At 28.7% G+C, this 26,999-nt stretch overlaps 2 protein-coding genes across 2 annotated transcripts in view; both read right to left on the bottom strand.

Moving 5' to 3' along the window:
• Positions 1-1,089: 1,089 nt before the first annotated feature.
• LOC147816374 (uncharacterized) lies at positions 1,090-3,809 on the bottom strand. The gene is made up of 2 exons (XM_087152384.1): positions 3,806-3,809; positions 1,090-1,913 (listed from the first exon to the last, which is right to left on the bottom strand). The coding sequence occupies exons 1-2, from the start codon at positions 3,807-3,809 to the stop codon at positions 1,090-1,092; spliced, it is 828 nt and encodes a 275-aa protein (XP_087008510.1).
• A 3,288-nt stretch (positions 3,810-7,097) lies between these two features.
• LOC107436285 (uncharacterized) overlaps positions 7,098-26,999 on the bottom strand; it is a 51,412-nt gene continuing 31,510 nt past the window's right edge. Inside the window, exons 2-3 of the mRNA XM_043044996.3 lie at positions 14,249-14,381; positions 7,098-7,344 (exon numbers count right to left, since the gene is read on the bottom strand). Coding sequence (XP_042900930.1) covers positions 7,132-7,344; positions 14,249-14,381 — 346 coding nt within the window. The 3' untranslated portion in view covers positions 7,098-7,131. The remainder of the gene's footprint in view (positions 7,345-14,248; positions 14,382-26,999) is intronic.

Genomic DNA, 26,999 nt, shown 5'->3' with positions numbered 1-26,999 from the left:
AGAAATAAGAATATTTAGAAATGTAATTTGTAACTCTTTGAGAACACATTTGTTTTTATAACCGGCGTTAAACAGCTTACTCAATTCTGTGTTTACGTTTATCAATGTTCAACTCCGTAGCATTTTAATTTTGAAATCAACCCTGAAGAGAAGGGAAATCCTGAATCAAGAATTTGATATACTGGGTTTCGTGGAGGACTTGTTGATGGACATAACTCACATTTGAGTTACTTGTTTAGGAAAACCACTAAAACCTTCCATGGTTAGCACGACGGCAAGGAGATTATAGTTTATTCTTATCTCGCCCCGCCCTATTTTAGGGCATACGAGAGTTGATAAATACACAAATGATACCTTAAAAATACATAAATCTCTAAAAGTTACATCAACAGTGAATATAAAAATCTGAATATCTAAAATAATGTTCAGTACAATTCTATAAAACAAGTTAAAGCCAAATAAAATAATAAAGTAGTAAAAAGGTTAAAAAAAAAATAAAAAAAAATAAAAAAAAAAATAAAAAAACAACACAAAATCACCCGAAAACCTATAAATGTTAAAACTTTGCAGGAACATGCAAAACAGTGATAAAATATAGAAGTTAAAATTCGATAAAGAGGTTAAAAGGCAGAACAAGTTAAGAATCAAAACAATCAGTTAAAAGTTGATAAAAGCAATGCTTGTTAAATTAAAAATTTATAAAAACAATACAAGTTAAAACGTAGAGAAGTTTAAAATGAAATTAGATTGATACACAAGACACCAGCAATAGTGTTCGCAGGCTCCGAGCATAGTTAAATGTGGTTCAGCGTGTCCTCCAATGTTACCTTTATAATTTGTTTAACTATGTTTCTACAGACCAACTTAGCAAAGCATTGGTGCAAATTTTGTCCTGCAAAATGGTTTCCACGGAGTGTCTGGAAGTGTGGGCAGTTCAAGATCAAGTGTACGATTGTCTGATTGTCCCCACAGTAGGTACAATTTGGGTTTTTATTGAAAAGTCTATTTTGGTATTCTCCAAACACCCCGTGTCCAGTAAGTAATTGGTTTAGGTAAAAGTTGGCCTGTAGTCGTTTGGTGGAAGGGTCCTTAAAAAAAAATATAGGTTTGTCGACCTCTCTCGGAGCTCTGCCATTCTGTTTTCCATCTATTTAGGTTGTTGGACTTGATGATTGTTTTGATCTGGGCCTTGGAACTTGGGACCTCTAAATTGATTTGGCTGAGACTGACGGCTTCCTTGGCTGCCTGATCCGCCTCCTCGTTGCCTAGGATGCCAATGTGCGCCCTGACCCAGTTACATGTGATGTTTGGTCTCCATAGTTGTTTAGTATTTTCTGTCTCTTTGTTATTTGGAGTTGGGTCACTTAGGGCTTGCAACGATGAGAGCGAATCAGTGAAAAGAGTGGCGTCCGGGTAGTCATTTTTAGCCAGCCAATCAAATGCACTTTTAATTGCCATCAGCTCAGCCATAAAAATACTGCAATTGTTGGAGAGTCTAATGGAGTCCGCTTTAATGATTATCCCATTTCTCTTGATGATAATTCCAAAACCGGTCTTGTGCTTTATCCTACTTCCATTATCGGTCTCTTCGGCGAACTCTACTCTTGAACCATCCGTGAAAATTTCCAACCCCTCATTAGTGGGGAGTGACCTACCCCAAGGCACCGAAGCAAACTTTGAGGGGTGTTGCCTTACTGGTCGTTGTTCCAGTGCAATCGAGTCCAGAGAGTGGCCCAAAACTATTTCCAAGTCAGTCAACCCCCAGCCCCAGGTCAATCTTTTTGTGCTGATATCTTCAAGAATCTTTAAGTGAATAGGTATCACTCCCGCCAGTATCTGGAGGGCCTCCGTACTTGTAGTAGAGTAGGCTTTTGTAGTAGAGTAGGAGATTATAATCCATGATACGTCTGACACTGCGAATAATTTACGCTACCACTGTGAAGCAGGAATAGAATCGCTACCGCTTAGATTCGAACCTGGTATACCTCATTGGCCAGCCTGAGCTACTCCGGCTCCTAATTAAGAACTTGTAAATAAAGCTGATGGAGGTTATTTTGTGGAAAAAATTGGCTTTGCTCGAAATTGCTGAGTTAATTTTTTTCAGTAAAAAGAAACCACTAATTTTTTGAATGCAAGAATTTTCAATTTTAAAATTTAAAAAGCTTTTTTCTATCATGACAACTGACTATACCAAGAACTTACTAACATTCGGAACACATTTATGAAATTTTTTATTACCATGATTTAATTCGATTTTAGTGTATTCAAATCTTGCAATCAAACATTTGATCCATTTACAACTAGACAGAGTGCTCAAATTTCAACTAGAGCTATATATTATTGTAAATTTCTTGTTGTTTGACTGAACAAGTAGAAGTCAATTTCATTTTAAAGCTAAGTAGAATTTATCGCTCTTAGAAATTCTGACTTTTTTCGATTAGTTCGATTGTCAGGCTGAGTCAACCTTGCCCGGCCCGAGGATCGAACCAGGGACATGGGGCATGAAGCTAATGAAGTTTTTAATCGGGTAATACCTTATTGCTTCATTATTTACTTAACACTTCACTATTTTCTTACTTCGGATTATTTACTTAAACTAATCAATTACTCAATTAAAACTGCAAAATATGTGATTTTCCAAAATAAAAATCTTTTAATCTAAATAAAATAATTCTCAAAAAATTATAGTTCTAAAATAAAAGTCATATTTTTAAACTGCTATTAAACTTCTGAATAATGTGTCTGACAAAATATTTTTTTTCGGTAAAATATTTTGTATATCTTTCTTTATAAATATTTTAATGGGCATATTTATAACTGTTTCGATAATGGTTTTTAAACATTTGGTTAATAGGATCGAAAATTTTAATTTATTCTCATTAAATCCATTAATGTTGTTAATAATGTAAAAGTGCGCTCCTTGAAGAAAAGTTTTGGATTTAATTAGATGCAATCATTTTTATAACTTACGCCATTAAACTTCTTTTAATGGCGTCTCGCACAGTTGCTACGAAATCAGTTTAAATGAGTTTTACATTAAATGGGTCGTTTAAATTACCGAGTTAATTTAATCAACTCATTCTGACGATATTATTTAAAGAATTTCGAGGTTTCACGACTGCTTTAATAAAAATAAAAATAAAAATTAATTTGAATAATTCTGCTAAAACATTGCTTTTGAAGCATGTTTTATGCATATTTTCCATTCCGTTATAAATTATTCGCTATCGTGGTAATGGAATAGTTCTAATTAGTTTTAAAGTAACATACGGAATGATTAAAATTAAAACGTTATTTTCATTTCATTTGGAAAACAATTTTTTTTAATTCTATGAGAAATACAGTAAATTAAATATTTGAGATATCAAGCTTAATATTTAATCTTATGTTTATCACATAATTAATAAAAAACAACGCATATTTTCTTAATCGGTGAATTCCATTCTTGATGTAATGAAATTTTGAATATAAGGCTACAAAATGGCTGTTTTTATTTTATTTTTAAAAAGCCTACATAAAGCGATGCAGCTGCGAAAATAAAATCGATTTAAAGACACATTTGCTTAAATTGCTTCTTTACTTTCATAACCGTTGTTGAACAGCCGAAGTTGAATAATCGACCACCAATGTTCAAGTCCGTCACCTTGCAATTTTGAACCCAATCCAGAAGACAAGGAAACTCCTGGATCATTATTGAGAGAAATTTGACTTTTTGATGGTACTGAGGTTTTGATGGTTTGCGTTGCATGGAGAGGAAATCTACGAAAACCTCTTACGGTTAGCCTAACGGTAAGGGGACTCTAACCCATGATCTGCCTACCACTAAGGATACTTTATATCAGCACTGTTGCTGGTATGAGCCAGATGCAGATTCGTATTGACCAGGAGAAATAGTATTAATTCATTTAGGTGAAATGTAAAGAAATTAACATACTATTTTTGACGTAAATAGGACTTGATTAATTTTGGTAATATGCCGACCAGATGGCAGAGTGGTTAGCGTGTCTGACTGCGGAGCCGATGGTTGCGGGTTCGAATCCTGCTCAGGGCAGGGATGTTTCTTTCTCTCTGTGTTCCATGTCCTTTCTCTTCTGTGTGATTGTGTGGATGTGACCCGCCCTGTAAACGGGTTTGTGGTTGTGTGATGTGGGCGACGCTGCTCCACCGCCGTGGCTTCGCCACAGGTGCCCACTGGGTAACGAGAATAGAGTAGCAGTTCTGGCATTTCTGAGGCCAATGGGACAATACATTCCAAGTGCCCACCATTAAAAAAAATTTGGTAATAGATACTAATTGAAACAAAATAAAAAACTGCGTACTAAAAATCGAAATTAGTGGAGAATTGTTAAAAATTTATTTAGGAGAAGCGGGAAAGGTTTAGTAATGCTTAATTAATTCTGGTAATAAGAAAATTGAAATAAAAAATAAACTATGCATTAGGCAAAATTAATAAAAAAATGATTCAGATTTGTTAGGGAGAATCGTAAAAAATCGGAATGCCATTATTGACGATAATGATACTTACTTCCGGTTATAAGTATTAATTGAAATAAAAAAAAATCTATGCACTAAAAAGCAAAGTTAATTGAGAATCGGTACTAATTCGTTTAGGATGAAAGTAAGAAATAGCCATGTACTATTTTTGACGCCTATGATATTTAAGTTTAGTAATATGCACTATTTAAAATTTAAAAAAACGAGTGATGTTCAAAGCTAAATTAATAGGGAAATGGTATTAAATGTATTTAGGGAAGAGTAAAAAATTACCAATCTATTAATAACTCCAATTATGCCTAATTAATTTCCGTAATGTGTACTAATTGAAATAAAAAGCAAGCTAGGTACTCTATCTACTTATTAAGGCAAAATTAATGGAGAGAAAGTGCTAATTCGTTTTGGAGATTCATAAAAAATCGTTATACTATCATTGAGGACAATAATGTTTAATTCATTTTGATAATTGGCACTACTGATATTAAGGTAATTGGTCCAGTTTTAATAGGTATCAAATATACTAATAAATGTATAATGTATTTGACACCAATTAAAACAGCATCAATACTTGGAAGCTTTAATATAGATACTGTGGAAAGAGCTTGAAATAGTTTTTTAATGGACTTTCTGAAGGAATAAGTATCGAGAAAAGTGGTTGATTGTGGTAGATTTTGACTATCATGAGTTGGCGTTAAACAATTGCATCATTTAAAATGATATTGAATGCGATTACTGTTCATTCTGATTAGATAGACTACTAAAAACGTATTTTGCTTAATATAATTAACGCTAAGTCCTCAGAAAGGACAAAATATATTAAATTGTGTTTGTTTCAATTTTGTGAGTGATTTCATACTGTTGTTCAGTACTAATATATTGATTGTTCAGATTTTTCATCCCGATCGATGAATGGGCATACAGCTAGTAAAATATAAAAAATAAGACCACGACAAAAAATTAAATAATCTTATAAAACTTCAAATGAAACACTCTAAATAAGTATAATTATTTCTTTTATCATAACTAAATTAAATGTCTAATTCCAATTTATGCAATGTGAAATATTTGTTATCAATTGAGTTACAATGAATATTATTTAAATTTAGGATAAGTAGTGAAGTTAGCTTTTGGTTTTTATTTTCAAAATACTTCTCATCTGTTGCGCATTACAATTCCATTCTAATGAACAATACTTCAACATATTCCTTTTAAAATAAAATTTTAAATTAATCATGTCTTTTAATATATTTTACTATATATGTCTTCCTACGCAATAAGTGTTTCTATCTTCTAAGTTTGAAATATGTTTATTGCACTCTCAGAAATAAAACTCTCACTTTTGACGTTCCAGCAATAATTGAGCAACAATTCGTTAATTTAGAGAATTATTACATTACGAAGCCGTGCGATTTGTTATGAAATAGAAACTCTTAAATATATGACGAAAATATTTCCTCTACTCGAAACCTCATGTATTGTAGGATATTGTTAGCTAACATAACGTAACTAGGAGGAAGACTGAACGATCAAAAATAAAGTAACGAACTGAGTTGGCCGACTCCTATGGTAGTCAAGCATTTGGCATCGTACAAAGAAGATCATGAGTTCGAATCCTGCCTCGGGCATGGGTGTAATTTTTCTCCCTGTTCTATCTGTTTTTCTTGCGTTGTTAAGTTGAAATTGATACAGCTATATGTCACCCCTGATAACGTTTATAGGAAAAGTTTGTAGAGATTATTGGAAAAGTTAGGTGCAAAATTTTTTTGTGGAAAAAAATAGAATAATGAAATATTTCGTTATTCTATTCGAAATATTTCGAAGAAGTGCGGATAGCTATTTCGTCACTTTGCCGAAATGTTTCTCGGAGTAAATACCAGGAAAGAGTTTCGTCAAAAACAAAGGAAGTTTCGTGAAATTCGAGCATTTGTTTTTCGCAATGACATTTGTTTTTCACAGAATAGAATGGGTATGTTATTTTTACATATTATTTTAATGATAAATTTGCTTCGTCAATAATGCGTAAAATGCAGAGAAGCATTTTTACTGAATCTAAATAATAAATTTGCTTCGCTAATATTACGTAAAACTTACAAAAATATTTTTACCGAAATAAAATGGTAAATTTATTTTGTCAATATTAGGTACAATATACGAAATCTTTTTACCAAATTCTAAATGGTAAAATATAAGTTAATATTCTTACGTAAAACTATACAAAAACTTTCTTACTGAAATTTAAATGGTAAATTTGCTTCGTCAATATTGCATAAAGTATACGAAAGCAATCTTACCGAAGGGTTGCTGTAAAATACATTCTGTTAATATTACGTAAAATGTACCAAAGATTTTTAACCAAATATATCAATGGCTATATCATTACGGAAATACTACGTAAAATTTATGTATTGATTTGACCAATTTCCCTAAAATTTACGTTTAATTTACGTATCACGCTGCATGGGTAGCGACGTTTAGGAAGGACAGAACTATCAACTTTCTGAAATTCGCAACAGCGTGTCTCTCGGCCAAAGGTGATCACCCATCTCTAATAAGCAAGGTAGCTTTGAGCAGCGTCGTGGCATAATAAACCACACACACATATTTTTTTTTAAAAAAGAGAACTTTTTATTTACACTGTCAAACCATCGCTATTGTGGGATTTGTGCTGGAAGGTGGTTTGTGCCTTTTGAGTACAATGTGGAATATATTAAGGTTGGTGTCGGTGGTCGTGAGGAGGTGCTTGGCGACACGCTTTGTGCCTTTTTCTGATGTGGAATGATGTTTTCGAAATCTATGGCAGTTACTTCCAACAACAATAAGTATGATGGCAGCATAAAACACGGCTACAAGCTGAAAATTACGAGACATACATTAGTTCTAAAAACAAAATGAATTAGAATTAACAAAGAAACAGCTTTGTGATATACTGAAACAATTTTGATCTATTTTCTCCAAAACATTTTATTTACTGAATGTAAAAGGGAAATCAGATAAGAATTTAATGAAGAAAAGTTGACGTAGTTTTTAAATTTCATAATCAAAATAATCATTGCTCCTCTTGCTTTTTACTACGTATTAGCTATGGAATTATAATGCACACGCAAAAGAAAGTACGAAATCAGACACAAAAATGTATTTTCTCTGAATTAAACATACCTATTTTTTGGCGCATTATGATTCCTTGCCGTCAAACTATAAAGGGTAACCGCACTCTGGGAAATATGGTCCCAATAGATTGAAGTGTCGAAAGTTTGGAGAACTTAATGCTGAATTTACCTTTTGCATATTTCACAATTTCTTAAGAACTTTATAAGTTAAATAAAATTTTCTTAGACAAAATTACAAAAGTAGTTTATCGAAAGATAACTCCATACAAAAATAATTTTTTTCTAATCATTTATTATTTTTTATTATTTTATTAGACAATAATTGTAAATATTTTGAATTGCAAGGTATAAAGATTTTTACATAATTTTAAAGAATTCAATTTTAGATGATAAAATACAAAACTAGAACGAAATTGGTCGCATAGTTAGTGAAAACCATTCTACTACTTAATCTTTTGGAGCCATTTTATTTCAAATTACGACTGTCCTCTATATTTTGGAGGTCTGAAATCAGAATTCGTGAAAAAAAAGTCTGCTTACTCGGAGAAATTACGTTTTAGTGTCTGATTTCGCAATTTGAAATATCGTCTGCAAGAACTAATTAGCATATTTGAGGTCTTCCTCTCAAACCATTAAGATTGAGTTTTAGTTCGTCAAAATCCGATCAGTGGATCAAAAATATATAGGATGTTTAATTTTTTTAAGCACTAGGCACTGTTTTCTAAAAATTTGTCAGATAATTTACGAAAATTATTAGAAATTGTACTTCAGAATAAGTGCTACCTATGGAATAATTGCTAATTACTGAGATTAAATACTTTATTTCAACTTAAAAACAGAATTCAATTAAGAGTATTTGAAGAACTTCGATTTTGAGTGAAGTAGAAAATCTGCGCAAAATGAACTGCTATTAAGTTTTAACTTACTTGTACATCAGAAAAATTTTTCGATGTAAAAGTAAGCAAATGCTTCAGTTTGCAAATTTTTATGAAAAAGTATTGTTGTATAAGAAGATTAACTGTATAAAAGATTAACTGTATAAATGTAACTGTATTTTATGAGATTAACTGTATAAAATTTTCTAAAACGCATGATTTATAATTTAACAATTGAAATAAGTACTTAATTTTTCCAATTTTTTTTAAAAAAAAGGTAAGTATTTTTCAAGTAATATTTTATCCTAAAGCACAAAAATATAGTTTTTGTAATTTATAATAAAAAATTGTACATATATATATATCAGGGTTCGAAATAACTCAGAAATTTCACCCGTTCCCGAGGACGGCTTGTCCAACAATGTACCCGTCCTCCTTTGAAACTGACCCGTCGTATCTAAATAAATATAAATATAATTTTCTCTTACTTATTACAAACATTTATGTAAATTGCACAATGAATTAGTAGTTTCTAGGATTACAAATACTTGGATTACATTAAACAGTATTAAAAGAATTACTAGGTTACTGATAGTAACCTAGTATTTCTTTTATGAAATAATTTGTTTTAATGTAATTAAATTTTATGCAAAATGGCGAAGGTCAAGTTATGTGGAATGTCAATTTATCCGAGGGTATTGCGTTTTTTAAATAAATCAAATATGACGTTTGCCAGTTCCACAATCAAGCCAATGATATACAGAGGTTTCTGCACAGAAATCTGAAAGGGGTTTTCTATTTAGGTAGATGTTCATAATTGCGTTTAACGTTTCTTGTTTAAGATAAGTACGTAATGTGTTTTTTTGTAAGTTCATAGCTGAAAAGCCCCTTTCAACCGCTGCAGTACTACCAGACGGAGAAAACATCAATTCTAATAACAAAAATTGAGAATGTATCACGAACATCAACGGGAAATTGGCCGTCCGCGCGGACGTCGGATTCGAGAAATTCATTGTCTGCAGGGAATTTTTGGCCGCCGAGGGCTGGTGGTTTTTCGAGCCCTGATATATATATATATATATATATATATATATATATATATATATACAATATACAGAAAAATGTATACAAGAACAAAAATTAGTTTTATGACTAATATTATTATTATTATGATTTAAACGAATATTTTGTATCAAGAATATCAAAAAAATGGAAATCACTTCACACTTATCAATTCCTCATTGTTTAGTTGTTTTGAGGTTGATTAATTGTCTTAATTAGTAAAGGTATTTTCTGACAGAAAATCAAACAATGCACTGTCATTAAAAATGCATTAAATGAATGAAAGGTTAAATATTGAGTAACTAGCCCCAGATAATTAAATTATGTTCATTAACAAGAGTTTGTGTTTGCTAATACGTACTGAAACTCGTTTAATTACTTTAACCCCCAAACTTATTATTTTACTGTATTTTACTTGCATAGATATAAGTATTAATTGTTTTTTTTTTAAGTTTTGAAGTTTCATTTTATTTCCAAGCTTCTTATCGTTAAAAAATATTTATATAATTTAAATTTGCAATCTAAGAGTCTGCATTTATTATCAATACAATTTTAGAATAAAAAACATTAAGAAGGTGTTAGTTACATTTCAAGTTTTAAGTGATAAATCTATAACCAAGTTTAAAAACTTTTCTCAAGAGTTTTCCATTTAAATGTAAGTGAAAATTTTGCTATTGTATTAGAAATAAAATAATAAATTTTATTTTAATATTATATTTTATTGTAATTTTATTCCATTTTATTGTAAATTTATTACATCAGAATGATTTTATAAATAATTTTTTACATATAGTTACAGTTTATTTTATCTATAATAAAGACATTGTCGCACTAACTGTGCGTTTATCAGAACTATTTTTTTTTATTTTCTCATATCTTAATTAATTTATTCACAATATGTTAATGTACAGTTTCGTTAAAAAAAACGGACGACCCTGTATAACTTTTGATCTAATGATCGGATCTTCACGTAATAAGGCTCATTCTTAGTGGTTCGAAGAGGTCACTCAAAATTGGCTCATTAATTAATGCAGACGTTTTTCTAAGTTACGAAAACAGACGCAAAAACTTACTTTCCTTAAATAAACATACCTTTTTTCCCGACAGATTCAAATTTCTGACCCCCAAAATATTTGGGGTAGTCGCAATCTGGGGAATATGGTCCCCTGATTGCGGTTTTGTCCGATAGCTTGGTCAGGAGAGTGATTCAAAGTTTGAACCCCCAAATGTTAATTTTACTTTTCTCGTTATTTCACCATATCTCAAGAGATTTTAAGTCGAATATAAAAATTCTTGCAAACAATTATAAAATTTGTTTACCCAAAGATAATTTTATGCAAAGAATAAATTTCAATAAATATTTACTATTTTTTATTACTTTATAAAGTAATAGTCGGGAATATTTTGAATTGTAAGGTATAAAATTTTTCGCATAATGTTAAAGAATATAATTTTGTATAGAAAAATGCAAAATTTGAGAAAAATCAGTCGAATAGTTCCTGAGAAATTGAATTTCAAAAAAGTCAGATACTTGAAATTCGACTGATTTCGTTCAAATTTTATATTTTATTTTAAAAAAGAACATATTCATTAAAATGATACAAAAAATTGTATACCTTACAATTCAAAAATTTTTCGTCCATTCTTAGATAAAATAATAAAAAAATTATACATGTTTACTAAAAGTTATTTCTTGCAGGAAATTATCCTTGGATAAACAAATTTTATAATTGAGAGTAAAAAAAGTTTCAACTGTCATATAAAGTTTCGAGATATTCCGAAAGGCGCAAAAAGTAAAATTAATATTAAGGGGTCCAAACATTGCTGATCAAACTATCTGGACCATATTTTCCAGATAGCGGCTATCCCCTATATTTTTGGGGTCAGGTCAGAAATCTGAATCCGTCAAGAAAAAGTTGTGTTTATCCAGAAAATGTTTATTCAGTTTATAATGTTTATACATTTCTGTTCATGTTTTCATAATTAAATAATATTAATTATATTATTTTAGTATATTCATCAAACCTTTAAGATTATGCGTGGCATATTTACAACGTTAAGATTTTACTACAAGATTAATAAAATTCAGTGAGTTTGATTCATTTATTATCACAATAATAACATATGTGAGAATTAAATATTTTTTTTAAACTTGAGAAATAGGGAAATTTTCTATTTTTAAGCATTCTAAACTGAATTATTAGCATAGTGTGTTTCCTGAATCATTAAAATTGTATTTTCTATACTTATAACGTGAAAATTACATTATTAAATTAAATTTAATGCGTTTCGATTTTTATTTTTTCAATATGTAAGGCAATCGGAAACGTTTTATTCTATATTTTAAGAATGATGAACGAAATAAATACTTGTCACTGCATTTGCTACTAACTGCTTTCCTACAAATCATCATCATTGCTTTTATTCTAACTTTAGCTGAAATTCTTATTCGAATGTTTAGGAGAATAAAATAGAAGCAGTTAATTTTTTCTCTCTTTAATGAATGTGTTTTATATGTTTCAATTAGAAGCAACGATACTTTTACAAGCAGAGCAAATTAAGAATCTTTCTTACATTTTTTTTCTGAATGTTTTTATTGAAAACTATCCATGAGTCGGAAAAATATGCAGTTAAATCTCCAGAAAAGACCGATTTACGACCATTTTTTGGGATTTAAGGAATTTCTTCCATAGACTTTGTGTTGAGAAAACCTTTAGGAGAGACCATTAAAACCTCTCCTAGTGACCGGGAAAACATCTGCATCAAATGCGGAAAAGGACAAATAAAGAAACTCGAAAAAATATCAAAACAAAAAATTTAACGAAACAAATAAATGGATTAAAATACTTGTGTGTGGCTTTTATTCAAAGAGCTCTTTTTGACGATACAGTCTCATGTTGCAGTCAGAGTCCACTAAAGACGATGCTATTAATGATTTACTTTTAGAGTTGAAAGCTATTTTAGAAAAACACAAGGATCTCAAACAAACCTCTTCTCATCTTTTAAAGTTAACTAATTATTATAATATGAAATTAAATGCAAACTTAAGCAAAAAACATAATCGTTTATTTATTTAGAATAGCTTTATCAGTCATAATTACTAAATTTGTTTTAACACATAATTATATCAGTTGTGATCATTTTTAAAGACGCTAAATTTTGTTCATATAAAATTGGTATTATTCCTAATTTTATTCATTGCTAAATTTTATTCATTAAAAGTGGTATTTCCGCACCCAGAAGATGGCACTGATAAATTTAAAATCGTTTGCAAAAAATCATGCACGTTCGATAATAATTTTGAAGTCAATTGGGATAACCTCAAAGAACGACCAACCTCCATCAACGAGCATTTCACTGTGGAACAGAGAGTGGAATGACAATGTGCACCGACCGCCTTTTCTTCCCAGACAAGCTAGTACCTATCGAACACTTCATAGTGACTGCTCAGTGTTGTTGGGGCGAGTTATCGACCATGCCAACCTTCATCTATCGAAAGGTACCTCATGATTGAATCAAGTTAGCATGTCTTATATACCAGTGAATTGATGTTTAATATTCGTAGTGGTAGTTATGCCACAATACTCCCCAGCAGAATTTTATCAGGGATAGAATTCGATGAACGGATCTCACTAGTTGCTGTACTTGTTTTAATTTTATAACCGTCGTTGAACAGCCGACCCAATTTCATGGGTTTACGACTACTAACGTTCAACTCCGTAGCCTTGTAATTTTGAACCAATCCAGAAGACAAGGAAACTCCTGGATCAGTACCCCCAGAGGTATTGATTTGTTGTGGGAACATGAAGGACTTTGAGACTCGACAGATTTAGCGTGCATCAGTCCCCATTTACTACACGGGGAGTCTTCGGCCGGCGAAGATCGAACCCACGACCTCTTGGATATGGGCCCAGCGCCCTACCGACCAGGCTATCCTGGCCCAGTTGCTGTACGTGTGAAAGACCGGGAGAGAGAGTCACCAGGTTTTTTTGTTTGAGTGCTGAAAGTGAGAGGTGTATTAACTTCACGGTCGTAGTCGCTTGAGAGCTGAATATGAGAGGTGTATTAACTTCACTGTTGTGTTCGCTCCCCTGTTGCCTTTAGCAGTCGAGTGTTCACGTTGTGTATGATTGAAACCGAGCAGCAACAGCGTGAAGAGGTGAATTATGTCGCAGTCACAAGGAGCAAGTCAACTGTTCATTGTGGATCATCCAACGAAGTAGGCGCTACTGACAAGTGGGCGTTACTGCATGTTCAAATCACGTCCGGAGGTCACCAAAGTGGCTGCGGAGTTATCGACTATGCCAACCTTCATCTATCGAAAGGTACCTCGTGATTGAATCAAGATAGCATGTCTTATATACCAGTAAATTGATGTTTAATATTCGTAGTGGTAGTTACACCACAGTGTTTTGACGGCTACTACATCGCGGCTTTTTTAGATATTTGATAAGACTACATATCTCGTTTCCTTAGCACAACGCATCAAACTGTACATTTCAATGTAAATCTATTTTTCTTTAAAAGCTTTTTTAAATCATTTGTCACTTTAAGGGCACCCTATAAGCCTGTTTCTTTTAGAAAATATCCAGATTCAATTTACTATATTTGAGCACTGGTATATAACAGCTTGAATATCGAAGAAAATTAAACGAAAACGTTTTACAAAGCTTTAAAATAAAATGCAAATATTTTTCTTTTTTATCTTACCGATGCATACAAAATGGCGTCTGAAACTTGCCTTGGATACAAAATTTGTGAGTGTCGATGTGAGATGGAACCATTGAATTGTGATAAAGGGTAAGGATGAAAAGTGATGTTACAGAAGCCTCGTTGCAGTTGCCTGAAAGGAAATAAAAAATGGTTACTACCTTTTCCTATTACAAATGGATCAGTGAAAGCTGAATACTATTTCTAAATACTTAATGACGGAAAACTATTTCTTTAGTAGGAGAACACAAAAGGCGTACCTTTTTGTGAAGGATTTTCAATAGAATATTCAATTCAGTTTATGGTATGGGAGATAGAGGAAGAGAGGAGCCATTCTATTTAAAAGTTTTAATTAAAACCGCAAGCATATGTTTGAAGGAAAAAAAATAGGAAATAATTCAAAAAGTTTCTTTTTTAAAAAATGATATTAATTTGCTTTTTTTTATCATTGATTTATAAAGAAAGATGGATTTAAAATTAAGTTATTCAATCGTAAAAATATTTTAATTCAAAAATATTTAAAAATTATTCTTTTTGAAAAATATTACTATTATTTATTTATTAATTTTTTTGTAACAAAAACGCATCTTCGCATCTGTCTTTCTTTACCATATTTGCTCCATTTTTTTGTATTATTCTTTTTAAAAAAAATAATTCATCCCAGTTTATGAAAAAAGTAATATTCATGAAAGTACAACTGTATTGATTCACAAAATGCTTGAAATGAAAATTTCTACTTTTGGTAGTTCGTTGAGAAATTTAGCTATTCGTTTTACTTACTTTTTTTTTATTTAAAACACACAAGTCAGGTAATTCCTTAAATACTGATAAAAATGTCAAAGGGTGTAATTCTTTTAGTGTTTAATTATAGTACTAATAGTAGTTTTAAAATATTTAAAACGACGTTTTTATAATCATATTTAAATTAATATTAGTATAACAATAATAATAGTTTTCAGAATGGCGTTCAAATGATTTAAATGGTTAAAAAATGGCGTTATTTGTGTTTATAGAACCATGATGTTTTGACCCGGTATGTCTACGATGATTGACCGTTGCATTGCCCGTTTTTGTACCAATTGACTACTGTTTGTCGAATTTGCTGTTGAAATCAAATATAATCCTAATTCTTCTGAATATCAAGATTTTAACATTCGTTGTCCATTCAGATTACGGCATTCGTGGTTTTGCTTAGATCATGATTATGATCATTGCATTGATTCCATTAAATTTTGTTTTTGTTCTACAAAAAGCAAACTATGATATGGACCCAAACAATTCTCATCTTTCATATAAGCTTGTTATCATCCTCATTTGTGATTTGAACCCACTATCACACTTTATGATTTAAGTATACCAGCATTGTCTTTGATATGAACTTACCCATATCGTATGTGCTATTTACTCTCTACCATCACTTGTCAGTAATTTCCTTAATGGTATCTTAGAAATCAAATATAGGAACGATCATGAGCAACCATCATCCCAATGTTGAAATTTGGACTGATTTTTTGTGGTCCATTATAAGAAAAAAATTTTTGATGGTATATTTCGGAAAATCAACAAGAATTTACATTAAGCCATCATGGAAATGGATCGTCGGAACCATCATGGACCATCACAGATCTTCATTGATTGTTGGTCAATAAGAATCAAACTTCTCTTGATGGGTAACCATCATAGTATTAAAGTAGAATTTTCCATCATGGAATGATGGAAGCTTGTTGGCATATCAAATACCATGAATGCATAATGGAAAATGTTGGATGATGGTGACCGTCAAATGATGTCGGACCATCATGAATCGCATAGAAACCAACATAAACTATCACAATGTTTTGAGGGGACTATCAAGAATTTTGATTGGGGATGACTTTGGCTTTTTTGGGATGTCCGATGGTCCTCAGTCAGACCGTTGAAAGTATTAAAAATATAAAAAATAAGACTTTTGAAATCACAAAAAACTAAACCGGTTTCAGTGTACCTTTATCAGAAAAATAAAATGATGTGGAAAAAAAAACAGAAATGAAATAATAAGGCATGGTTTACGTCACACTAATTAAGGAAAATATACAGTTAATGAGAAACAATAGTAATTTGAAAGAAAGAGTTTAAAATCAATGATTTAATAATTTTCAAAGATTTTGACTGTGTTAAGATCATTAAAATTTGCAATAAATGGCTTGAAAATGTGTTAAAGTTCTTGGTCGAAATATTTTAGAATGTCGCTGTGATGCTGTTTTTTTTTAATCTGGATTTACATGATTAAGTATTTATGGTCATAAGATTTATTTTAACGTGCTAATATTTAAGAAGGAGAAAAAAAGATGGAACGAACTTAAAAACAAGGTGCACGTTATAATAATAATATTTCAAGTGTTGTGCCGTGATGGTTCAGGGGATACTCAGGTTCGAATACTAACGATGGCTAGTCGATACTAATTCTGCACACGACTAGCACCGACCTCAGTGCTGACCTTGAATATCCTCATTGGTAGACGGATCATGGGTTTGAATCCCCTTGCTGTCGAGCTATTCGATTAAGTTTTCTTTGTTCTCCTTAGTTCCGTCAAAAACTCTTCCATGAAGGCTAGTTTGTCCCAGTGTCTAAACTAGGAGTTCCCTTGTTTTCTGGGTTGGGCTTAAAATTACAAGTCTGTTGAATTTAATATTGATAGTCATAAACCGAGAATTGTGTAGGCTGTTCATCACTGTTACAAAATAAAATATTTAGGGGAATGTTAGCATAATTGTTAAATGTAATATAGAAATCTTAAATGAAAAGAATTCGCTAAAAATGTAAAACTGTAATAATTAAACTGGTTTAAAATTAATTTATAGATTTAAATGATAAATCATAATAGTTCTATCAATATTTCTTGTCCATTGCTGTAAAATTTTCTTTTTGAAATTCTCTTCCAGTTTTTCATCAATTAGTTTGATGCATAATTTCAATAGAAAAAAAGACTAGAAAAACATAAATTTTTATATTTTCCCTTTTAATGGACCGAAAATAAATGAGAAAAAAAAGCGGATAATTTATTTCTGTTGTTTTCTCGAGCCATAAAAGTAACAGAAGAAATCAAATTACCTTGATTTCAACTTCTGTAATCAATTGGGTTGCATGCTTTTTCCTTGAGAAATAAATTGGATTGCTTTTTGTTCTTAAAATAATGCGTACATCTGGCTTAGGATTGCATTCGTTGAAGAAGAAATATAGAATAATTAAAATTATTATATTTGTTTTTCAAGCTATACACATCTACCTTGCAACTAATTGAATCTATGGAGATGAAAGGTAAAGTTAAGCTAATGGTAGTGATCTTAATGAAAAAGTACATCAAAAAATTTATGTTAATTATCATAGGTAATTAATTCTTTATGTAAGTTCTTTTTTTAAAACAAATTTTTTGGTGGCTTTCTTTTTAGAAAAGAAAATTACAAATAAGTATTTATGAATTTAGGTATTTAGGTGGAGAAATAAATGAATATTAAAAGCTTTTGGCTTCAGCTTTTTTTTTAAAAAAATTAATTGTTTCATTTTTTTAATTTTTTAAAACTTATTTTTGAAAGTTCTATTTTACTGCTTCTGAGTTTTCAGTTTATTTTAAAAGAAAAGAGTTTAAAATTTAAGTGAAAATATGTATATGTATTTATATGCAAATATATATGAATATTTTATATTTACTACCATATCAAGTTTATCATTATTAAAAGTCTATTTAAAAAAAATTGTGAATTATTATAAAATACTTGATATCAATCCAATTAATAACAGGAAAGCATGAACTATTTGACTAGTATCAAAAATACAAGAAAATAAAAAATATTTACAGAATGAAAAATAAAAATGGAAATTGCAGTCACTGACAACACAGTAGCGTCGTGAACGGGGCATTGCTATGAGGTCAGTGCAGGAGCAGTTTCCGCTGTCGGTGGAAAAATATCACAAACAAGAAAGGAATACCACAGCGATTTCTCGGAAATTGAGTTAGTAAATAAGAAATAAGAGCAAGTCAGATCAAGATAATATACTAAGATTCCAAAAAATCGACGAAGCAGTAAATATATTTGACTAAAGTGAAACTCGATCTTTCGGATGAAAGATTAATGTTCCAGGTTTGAGTATTAAATTAGTTTATATTCTGTAAATTATTTCTTTTATCAAAAACATCAATTTGAGTAGTAAATTCGTCTAATTTATCTTCCGACTTCTTTGATTTCTTCATTATATTAAACTCGGCTTATTAAAGTTTCTGATAAAGGAAATAATTTTCCAGTCACTGTCAACAAATTTAAATTTCTGGAATTTTAATACTTCTATAAGTATCTACAGAAAAGCAATTTTGCATCAAATTAATCGTGTTAAGTTTATTTGTAATATTGAAATGCTTATTTTAAATAATTGTAAATGTTCACGTTAACTTCCCTTGAGTAATGACATCCAGATTGGATTTATAGAGACGAAGTAATGCTTAGCTTTATGCTATGGTTGAACCACCATTGAAGTTCGGTTGAATCTCCTTGAAGCATAATTGAGTGCCTGTCTATTTTTCCAATTTGTTAGTTTTGTTTTATTTATTTTTGTAATCTTTTGCTCTTCCCGAACTTTAGATATTTAATTCGTATTTTTATGGTTTTCCTTGTTGGTGTATAAACTAATTTAATAGTCGTACCAATTGACTTTCATCTGAAAGATGAAGCATCTCTTTAGTCACTATATTTAGTTCTACTTTGGTTTTCAAGATCTTAGTATATCTTTATCTGATTTGCTTTTGTTTCTCGTTTATTACTCTTTCTCGGGACAGTCGAGGTTTGGTTGTTTGGGATGTTTTGTTCCTCAGGGTAGAAACGCTGCTCCTGCATGACTGGTAGGTAATGCTCCCCCCACCCTGCTGATACAGCCTTGTTATTAGTGCTTTCCATTTCCATTTTATGTTCTTTACCGTGTAAATATTTTCATATATATATATATATATATATATATATATATATATATATATATATATATATATATATATATATATATATATATATATATATATATATATATATATATATATATATATATATATATATATATATAGCTTAATAGATGAAAACAAAAAGGGACAAAAAGAAAAAAAACGAGGAAATTAAGAAATATAATATAATCGTGTAAGCTGACGGAAAGATTATATCTTTTTTTATTTTCTGGATTTTCGGGAAATTTTATGTTCTTTACCGTGTAAATATTTTCATATATATATATATATATATATATATATATATATATATATATATATATATATATATATATATATATATATATATATATTCATATATATAGCTTAATAGATGAAAACAAAAAGGGACAAAAAGAAAAAAAACGAGGAAATTAAGAAATATAATATAATCGTGTAAGCTGACGGAAAGATTATATCTTTTTTTATTTTCTGGATTTTCGGGAAATTTTATGTTCTTTACCGTGTAAATATTTTCATATATATATATATATATATATATATATATATATATATATATATATATATATATATATATATATATATATATTCATATATATAGCTTAATAGATGAAAACAAAAAGGGACAAAAAGAAAAAAAACGAGGAAATTAAGAAATATAATATAATCGTGTAAGCTGACGGAAAGATTATATCTTTTTTTATTTTCTGGATTTTCGGGAAATTTTATGTTCTTTACCGTGTAAATATTTTCATATATATATATATATATATATATATATATATATATATATATATATATATATATATATATTCATATATATAGCTTAATAGATGAAAACAAAAAGGGACAAAAAGAAAAAAAACGAGGAAATTAAGAAATATAATATAATCGTGTAAGCTGACGGAAAGATTATATCTTTTTTTATTTTCTGGATTTTCGGGAAATTTTATGTTCTTTACCGTGTAAATATTTTCATATATATATATATATATATATATATATATATATATATATATATATATATATATATATATATATATATATATATATATTCATATATATAGCTTAATAGATGAAAACAAAAAGGGACAAAAAGAAAAAAAACGAGGAAATTAAGAAATATAATATAATCGTGTAAGCTGACGGAAAGATTATATCTTTTTTTATTTTCTGGATTTTCGGGAAATTTTATGTTCTTTACCGTGTAAATATTTTCATATATATATATATATATATATATATATATATATATATATATATATATATATATATATATATATATATATATATATATTCATATATATAGCTTAATAGATGAAAACAAAAAGGGACAAAAAGAAAAAAAACGAGGAAATTAAGAAATATAATATAATCGTGTAAGCTGACGGAAAGATTATATCTTTTTTTATTTTCTGGATTTTCGGGAAATTTTATGTTCTTTACCGTGTAAATATTTTCATATATATATATATATATATATATATATATATATATATATATATATATATATATATATATATATATATATTCATATATATAGCTTAATAGATGAAAACAAAAAGGGACAAAAAGAAAAAAAACGAGGAAATTAAGAAATATAATATAATCGTGTAAGCTGACGGAAAGATTATATCTTTTTTTATTTTCTGGATTTTCGGGAAATTTTATGTTCTTTACCGTGTAAATATTTTCATATATATATATATATATATATATATATATATATATATATATATATATATATATTCATATATATAGCTTAATAGATGAAAACAAAAAGGGACAAAAAGAAAAAAAACGAGGAAATTAAGAAATATAATATAATCGTGTAAGCTGACGGAAAGATTATATCTTTTTTTATTTTCTGGATTTTCGGGAAATTTTTCTTAAAATTTTTTTTTTATTATATTTTTCTATTATTTTTATTATTATTTTTTTAAAATTTTTTTTTTTATTGTTCTGTAATTTTTCCATGTTTTCTCTATATTTTGAATATATATTATATCATCTTCCTTCACAGCACATGTAGTATCTTTGACCAATAAATATGACAGATGATCTCTTCTGTCTTGTGTTTCTTTATTTCTTGTACCTGCCATAGTATTATTCTCCCATGAAGTTTCCCTACCATGAGTTTCTATGCAAATCTGAATCCTTGTGATGTCCCCTGCCTCACTTTGAAGTTTGTGTCATTGATCACTGAAAAGTTTGTCACTATAAAGTTTGGGTCATTAATCTTGGAAAGCCCTGTATACTTTTGGTTTTGTCCGCCCAGGTTTAATAAAACCAGATTCAAACAGACTTTATGATAATAATAATTATTAATATTTGCCCTCCCAAGTATAGATTTTTCTGTATTAAATAATTTTTATTTTTGTTGATGATAGACTTTTATAATTCAAACAAAAGTTCAAGCGATTAGATTATTGGAGTTTCATAGAGAAAAATATTCTTAAGGATCTGGTTTTGTCGAAATTTCCCTTATAGATTCTCATTTATGTAATTCAAATTGATAACCAAAATATGTTTTTTTAGTAATGCACTAGTATCACTATTAAAGTGCTAAACATATTATTTTTCTTAAATATGACAGAAAGTTTATTATTATGCTGTCCTTTCACACTAAAACTAAGACATAGTTAGAAAATTAATTATACTTTAATTTTAAACAATGCTTGTTAATTCACACGTTATTTTTTAGTTCGCATTCGGAAAATATTTCCTTTGAATTGAATGCTATAGTGTCCACTTTTTGCATAAAATTAACAAAATCATCAAAAAAATGAGTTCTATTTTGATATTGCAAGATGCTTTGATTTTATTATTTTAATAATAAGCGTTGTTTATGCTTAAAAAACCGCTCATTGAAAAAATATTAAATCCAGTAGGATTTAAAACAGTGGAACCAACAAATGGTTTTTTGATTTTTAAAATACATTACGTATCAATTTAAATATTTATGTTTGTTTTATCTCATGTTTAAAAATGTACTTAATATGAATTTTTTAAACTATATGTTTCATTTTAAGAAAAAAATGGAAGTTTATTTGGATCTCAAAAAGGTACTATAAAAGCTTTTTAAATCTAGTTTTATTAAGTTTAGCGAAATATACTCAAAAAGTATTATTTATTTAAAGATCAAAAGTAGTTTCGTATTACAGAAGTTGTAAGCGTGCATTTTAAAACATTGCTTTAGTAAGATTTTCTAACTGGAAATTTGCTATTTTCATGTGTCACATCTTTTATGAAAAATAAATGCTATTTCTTGGAACTTGAATATTTTATTTCAAACCTTTAAATACCACATTTTGGAACATGGTGAATTTATTATTTTGGCATGCTTGTGAGTTTGACATTGAAGACAGAAAATGCATTTTGACGACTAAATTCGTTAAATTCACTAAATATGAGGGGATTTAATTATAGACTATGTCAATCTTCATCTATCAAAAGGCACCTCAAGATGGATTCAAGTTAACATGTCTTATATACTAGTGATTTGTTATTTAACATTTGTAGTGGTAGTTACGCCACAATACTCTCCTTCCAGAATTTTATATGTGATAGAATTCGATGAACAGATTACACTAGTTGATTCATGCTGCTTTTTTCTTCATCTTTTTATTTATTTCATTTTGCTTATTATATTATTTCTTCATTTTTTATAGCATTTCGCTCATTTTTTTCTCAATTTTTGTTTTATTAACCGTAAGACTTTATTTACTTCACCGGATTTTTTTTCTGAGCAGTATATTTTTAGGCAAATCAACTGTTTTAATGTGGACCATCCATCAATGTTGGCAAGTTCATATCACGTCCGGGTCACCATTGAGGGGATTTAATTATAGACTATGTCAACCTTCATCTATCAAAAGGTACCTCCTGATAGAATCAAGTTAGCATGTTTTAAATACTAGTGCTTCGTTATTTAATATTTGTAGAGGTAGTTACGCCACAGATATACCTTCTTTCATGTCCATAAATGAAGGATAATTGAGGAAATTGAACTCTAAAATAAAATTTTCAACTGCAGAACTGTCACACACTACTTCAAGAATATTATGCAAATTGCAAGAAGTCACAAAATGACGCCTATAGCATGTCACAATGATGAGAGTGAAGGAGAACAGAATATAAAGAATGGTGTTGAAGAAGAAAAATTGTTCACAAGCTTTCTGTAAGCAGCTCAGTGCCATAACCAAATAGTAATGGCATAGAGGAGCATCTGGATGTTTCTTACGGGGTATAATTATCGATAGTTGGAAAGTTAGCTTACTTAGCTGAAGAATCAGAGGAACTTGTAATTGTCCAAAGTGTCATCTCTAGACTGTAGCAATGATTCCAAGATGATGGAAATAGAAATATTAGTGGACGCTGCAGTACAGGTTAACCCCGAATTAAATCACCGAATGAAGATATATATATATATTATATATATATATTATATATATATATATATATATATATATATATATATATATATATATATATATATATATATATATATATATATATATATATATATATATATATATATATATATATATATATATATATATATATATATATATACATAACAATATATATATAACAATAAAAAAAATACGCAACTATTACTAAAGATTTTTTTTATCCTGTTCTTTAGTATCGATTGTACTGATAAAGAGAAGACTTTGACTGTCATAAGGAAAAACCTTGATTTGAAAATCGATTTTTCTCGATGACATGATCGTCTTTCCTTTTATTCTCATGCAAGAAAAAAGAAAACTTTACTGAGACAATCCGTTTACAATCTAAAACTTCAAAAAAATTTCACGATTTTTTTCACATGAAAGTGACGATATATGAAATCGAAAAAAAAAAAAAAAAGCAAAGCAACTATCGACAAATCGATTCAGTGCACCCAGAATGAATGATATAGGTCGTTTCACGCATTAAATCGTGTTATTTCGTATTCAGGTATGGGTATCTTAAGTTTCGGTTTAACACAGATTAAAGTTACTTATGTTTTAAACTTTTTTTTGTTAGTTTTGTTAAAAGAGAAATGAAATGGTGGCTAATTTATCAAAAAGAACTTTAATAAATTCGCTTGAATCTAAAGTAGGGGATTTGGTTTCTTTAAAACTACGATTCGAATTTTTCAGCTTTATATATTAGTGCATTTTTTACTGCTAGCGATTACACTTTTCATTACTTTCATGATATCATTAATTACAAAACTGAAGTGTGAAATTCGATTTCAAATTATAAAACATTTTAAATTCAGCTAAAATGTTAATCGTATTTTCGTTTAAAAAGTGTTTACATGTTTAGAATACTTAATGTGCTTTAAATTTCCAAGACCCTAACATTTTAAACACGTTAGGTTTCCAAAATTTTTAGAATACTAAGTTTTAGAAAAACTTATCTCCAACACATATCATTTTTTTCGAAATGTGAAGTTGTTAAGCATTTCTAATAAATCTTCGAATTATAATTTTTTTCCAATGCCAATCCGATTGTAACTTGCCAGTCATTAAGGTATCATTAGGGCAAATTTGTCTTCTTCCCTTTCAGAAGCACCATATTAGGTGGGCCAGCGTTGCTCCTCCAGTAAGGACATATAGTGTAGAGAATAAAAGAACATCCAAGCCTTGCCCGGGATTCAAACTCAGGACCTTTCTGACGCGAGGTCAGCTTCCTGAGCCGTCTGGTTAGCATACTTTGAATTATTTGTTCATGTAATTGTATTTTATTGGTTTCTGAAACTTTACACAAAATATTCAATCGATTTTTTTGAATATCAATAAAATTTTAAAGAAATTTGCTCACCAAATATCTACCTGTACCTATCTCGAAATATCTACCTGTTTATATATCCTTTCTCTATTTGAAAACATTTCTGTACAAAACGTTTGGTACGTTTTCAATAAATCCATATTTAAACCGAATAATAATACTATTTTCTAAAATTTTAATATAGTTTAAGAATGTTTTACTCATAAAGTTTTGAGTCAAATAGAAAAATAAATCCTACCTTACTAGATAAACTTTTTAGCTTAACATTCAAAAAGCGTTGTTTAAAAGCAATAATTATCATGTTTTTTTTAAAGTGCTTTTTATTAAAAACAGATTTTATGATACCGATTGTATTAAATCCTTTTAGAGTTTATTACTTAAACAAACAAAATTTTAAAAATTGAAGGTATGAGCGAAAGTCTAAAATTAAGATATACTAAAAAAATAAATTCATTATTATAAATTTTATGCAGTTATAAAACACTGAACTCTTAGAAACAAAACAAATATGGAAAACGTTTTGTAAAATAACAAGCAAAAAGGTTCTTTATACTTTAAATATTTATAGCAAAATAAAAAAAAACTTTATTTGTTTTAAAGAATATGCGTTTATTAATTAATTTTTTTAAACAGTGTTTTTATTACAAAGTTGTTTTGGTTTAGAAATTAATGGCTCAGTATAAATTTATTACCATACTAAAGTACTTTTAGTCAACAACTTAATCTCGCTACAATTTTTAATTTTATTTTAATGAAAAACAGTTCATCTAAATTTCTTTATCTCGCTTTTTCCAACATTTTTTTTTTAGAAATTCGATGTTATTTTTCATCTTGTTTGTTTCACATATGAAGCAGTACTTTAGTAGAATACGTATTTATTTCGTGATATTTAAAAATTGTAGATGATTTTTTAATTAAGTAAACGTTTAAAAAAAGCTATTTTAAATATAATGTAGAAATATTCTCAACTTGGAAATTTTAATAATAATATATTTAATGCGTCAAAAAATTTAAATTATCGTTATGAAATTTTAAATAAACAGTTTTATTTCATCTAAAATTAAAGCTTAAAAACCGAAAACATCGGTAAAATCAATTAAATAAAAATAAATTTATTGCATGTCGTTCCAAATAAGCTAATGCTAATCTTTTTATATTACGAAAGATAATTGTGTTTAAAGCTTATTAATGCATATTACTTATTATAAAGATACTAGATATTTAGTTACATGTTTAATATTTTTATATTATTATTTTCATCTTAGTAGTAATTTTAAAAATTTAAAGTACGCAATATTTTTTTTTTTTACTTTTTAACTTTAATAATTTTTATGCTTGGTTTGTGGCTAATTTTCATGTGTTTAATCCAAAAATTCTAATCTAAAATAATAAAAATTAATGTTGGTGAGACTCTAAGTTCAGGATATTTCCCTTTTTTTCCAGTTTCTTTTAAATATTTCATAGGAAAAAGAAACACAGAAGAGATTTAAGTCATTTATTTGCAACATTCGTCATTCATTATGTAAATTGATGAACAACGAAATTGCTTCATGTCAGTTTTCAAAAAGTTTGTTTCGAGTAAAAGGAGTTAAATTCTTTATTTCCTTTTAATCATTTATTAATTGTTTTATTAAAATTAATTTGCAAATTAAAATATAATAAATGAATAACGAAATTGCTTCATGTCAGTTTTCGAAAAGTTTATTTCGAGTAAAAGGAGCTAAATCCATTATTTCCTTTTAATCCTTTATTAATTATTTTATTAAAATTAATTTGCAAATTGAAACACAATAAATAATTTATTTATTTAATAATATATAATATAATATTATTTTTTAGTTATTATATGCATAATTTATTATTTAATAAACAATTAAAAAGATTAAATAATTAAAAAAATATTAAAATTAAACGAAAATTGTAATTACCAAATTATAAAAAATTGCTAAACAATTGTCAAATTTTTTTGACCCATTAAATAAAACCAGTTTCACGCTTTGACAATT

The sequence above is a fragment of the Parasteatoda tepidariorum genome, chromosome 1 (assembly GCF_982258835.1).
Source record: "Parasteatoda tepidariorum strain Cologne lab strain chromosome 1, Ptep-v5.0, whole genome shotgun sequence".
Classification (NCBI taxonomy): domain Eukaryota; kingdom Metazoa; phylum Arthropoda; class Arachnida; order Araneae; family Theridiidae; genus Parasteatoda; species Parasteatoda tepidariorum.
Note: the sequence above shows the minus strand (reverse complement) of the source record. Positions and strands in the feature narration are given on the sequence as shown.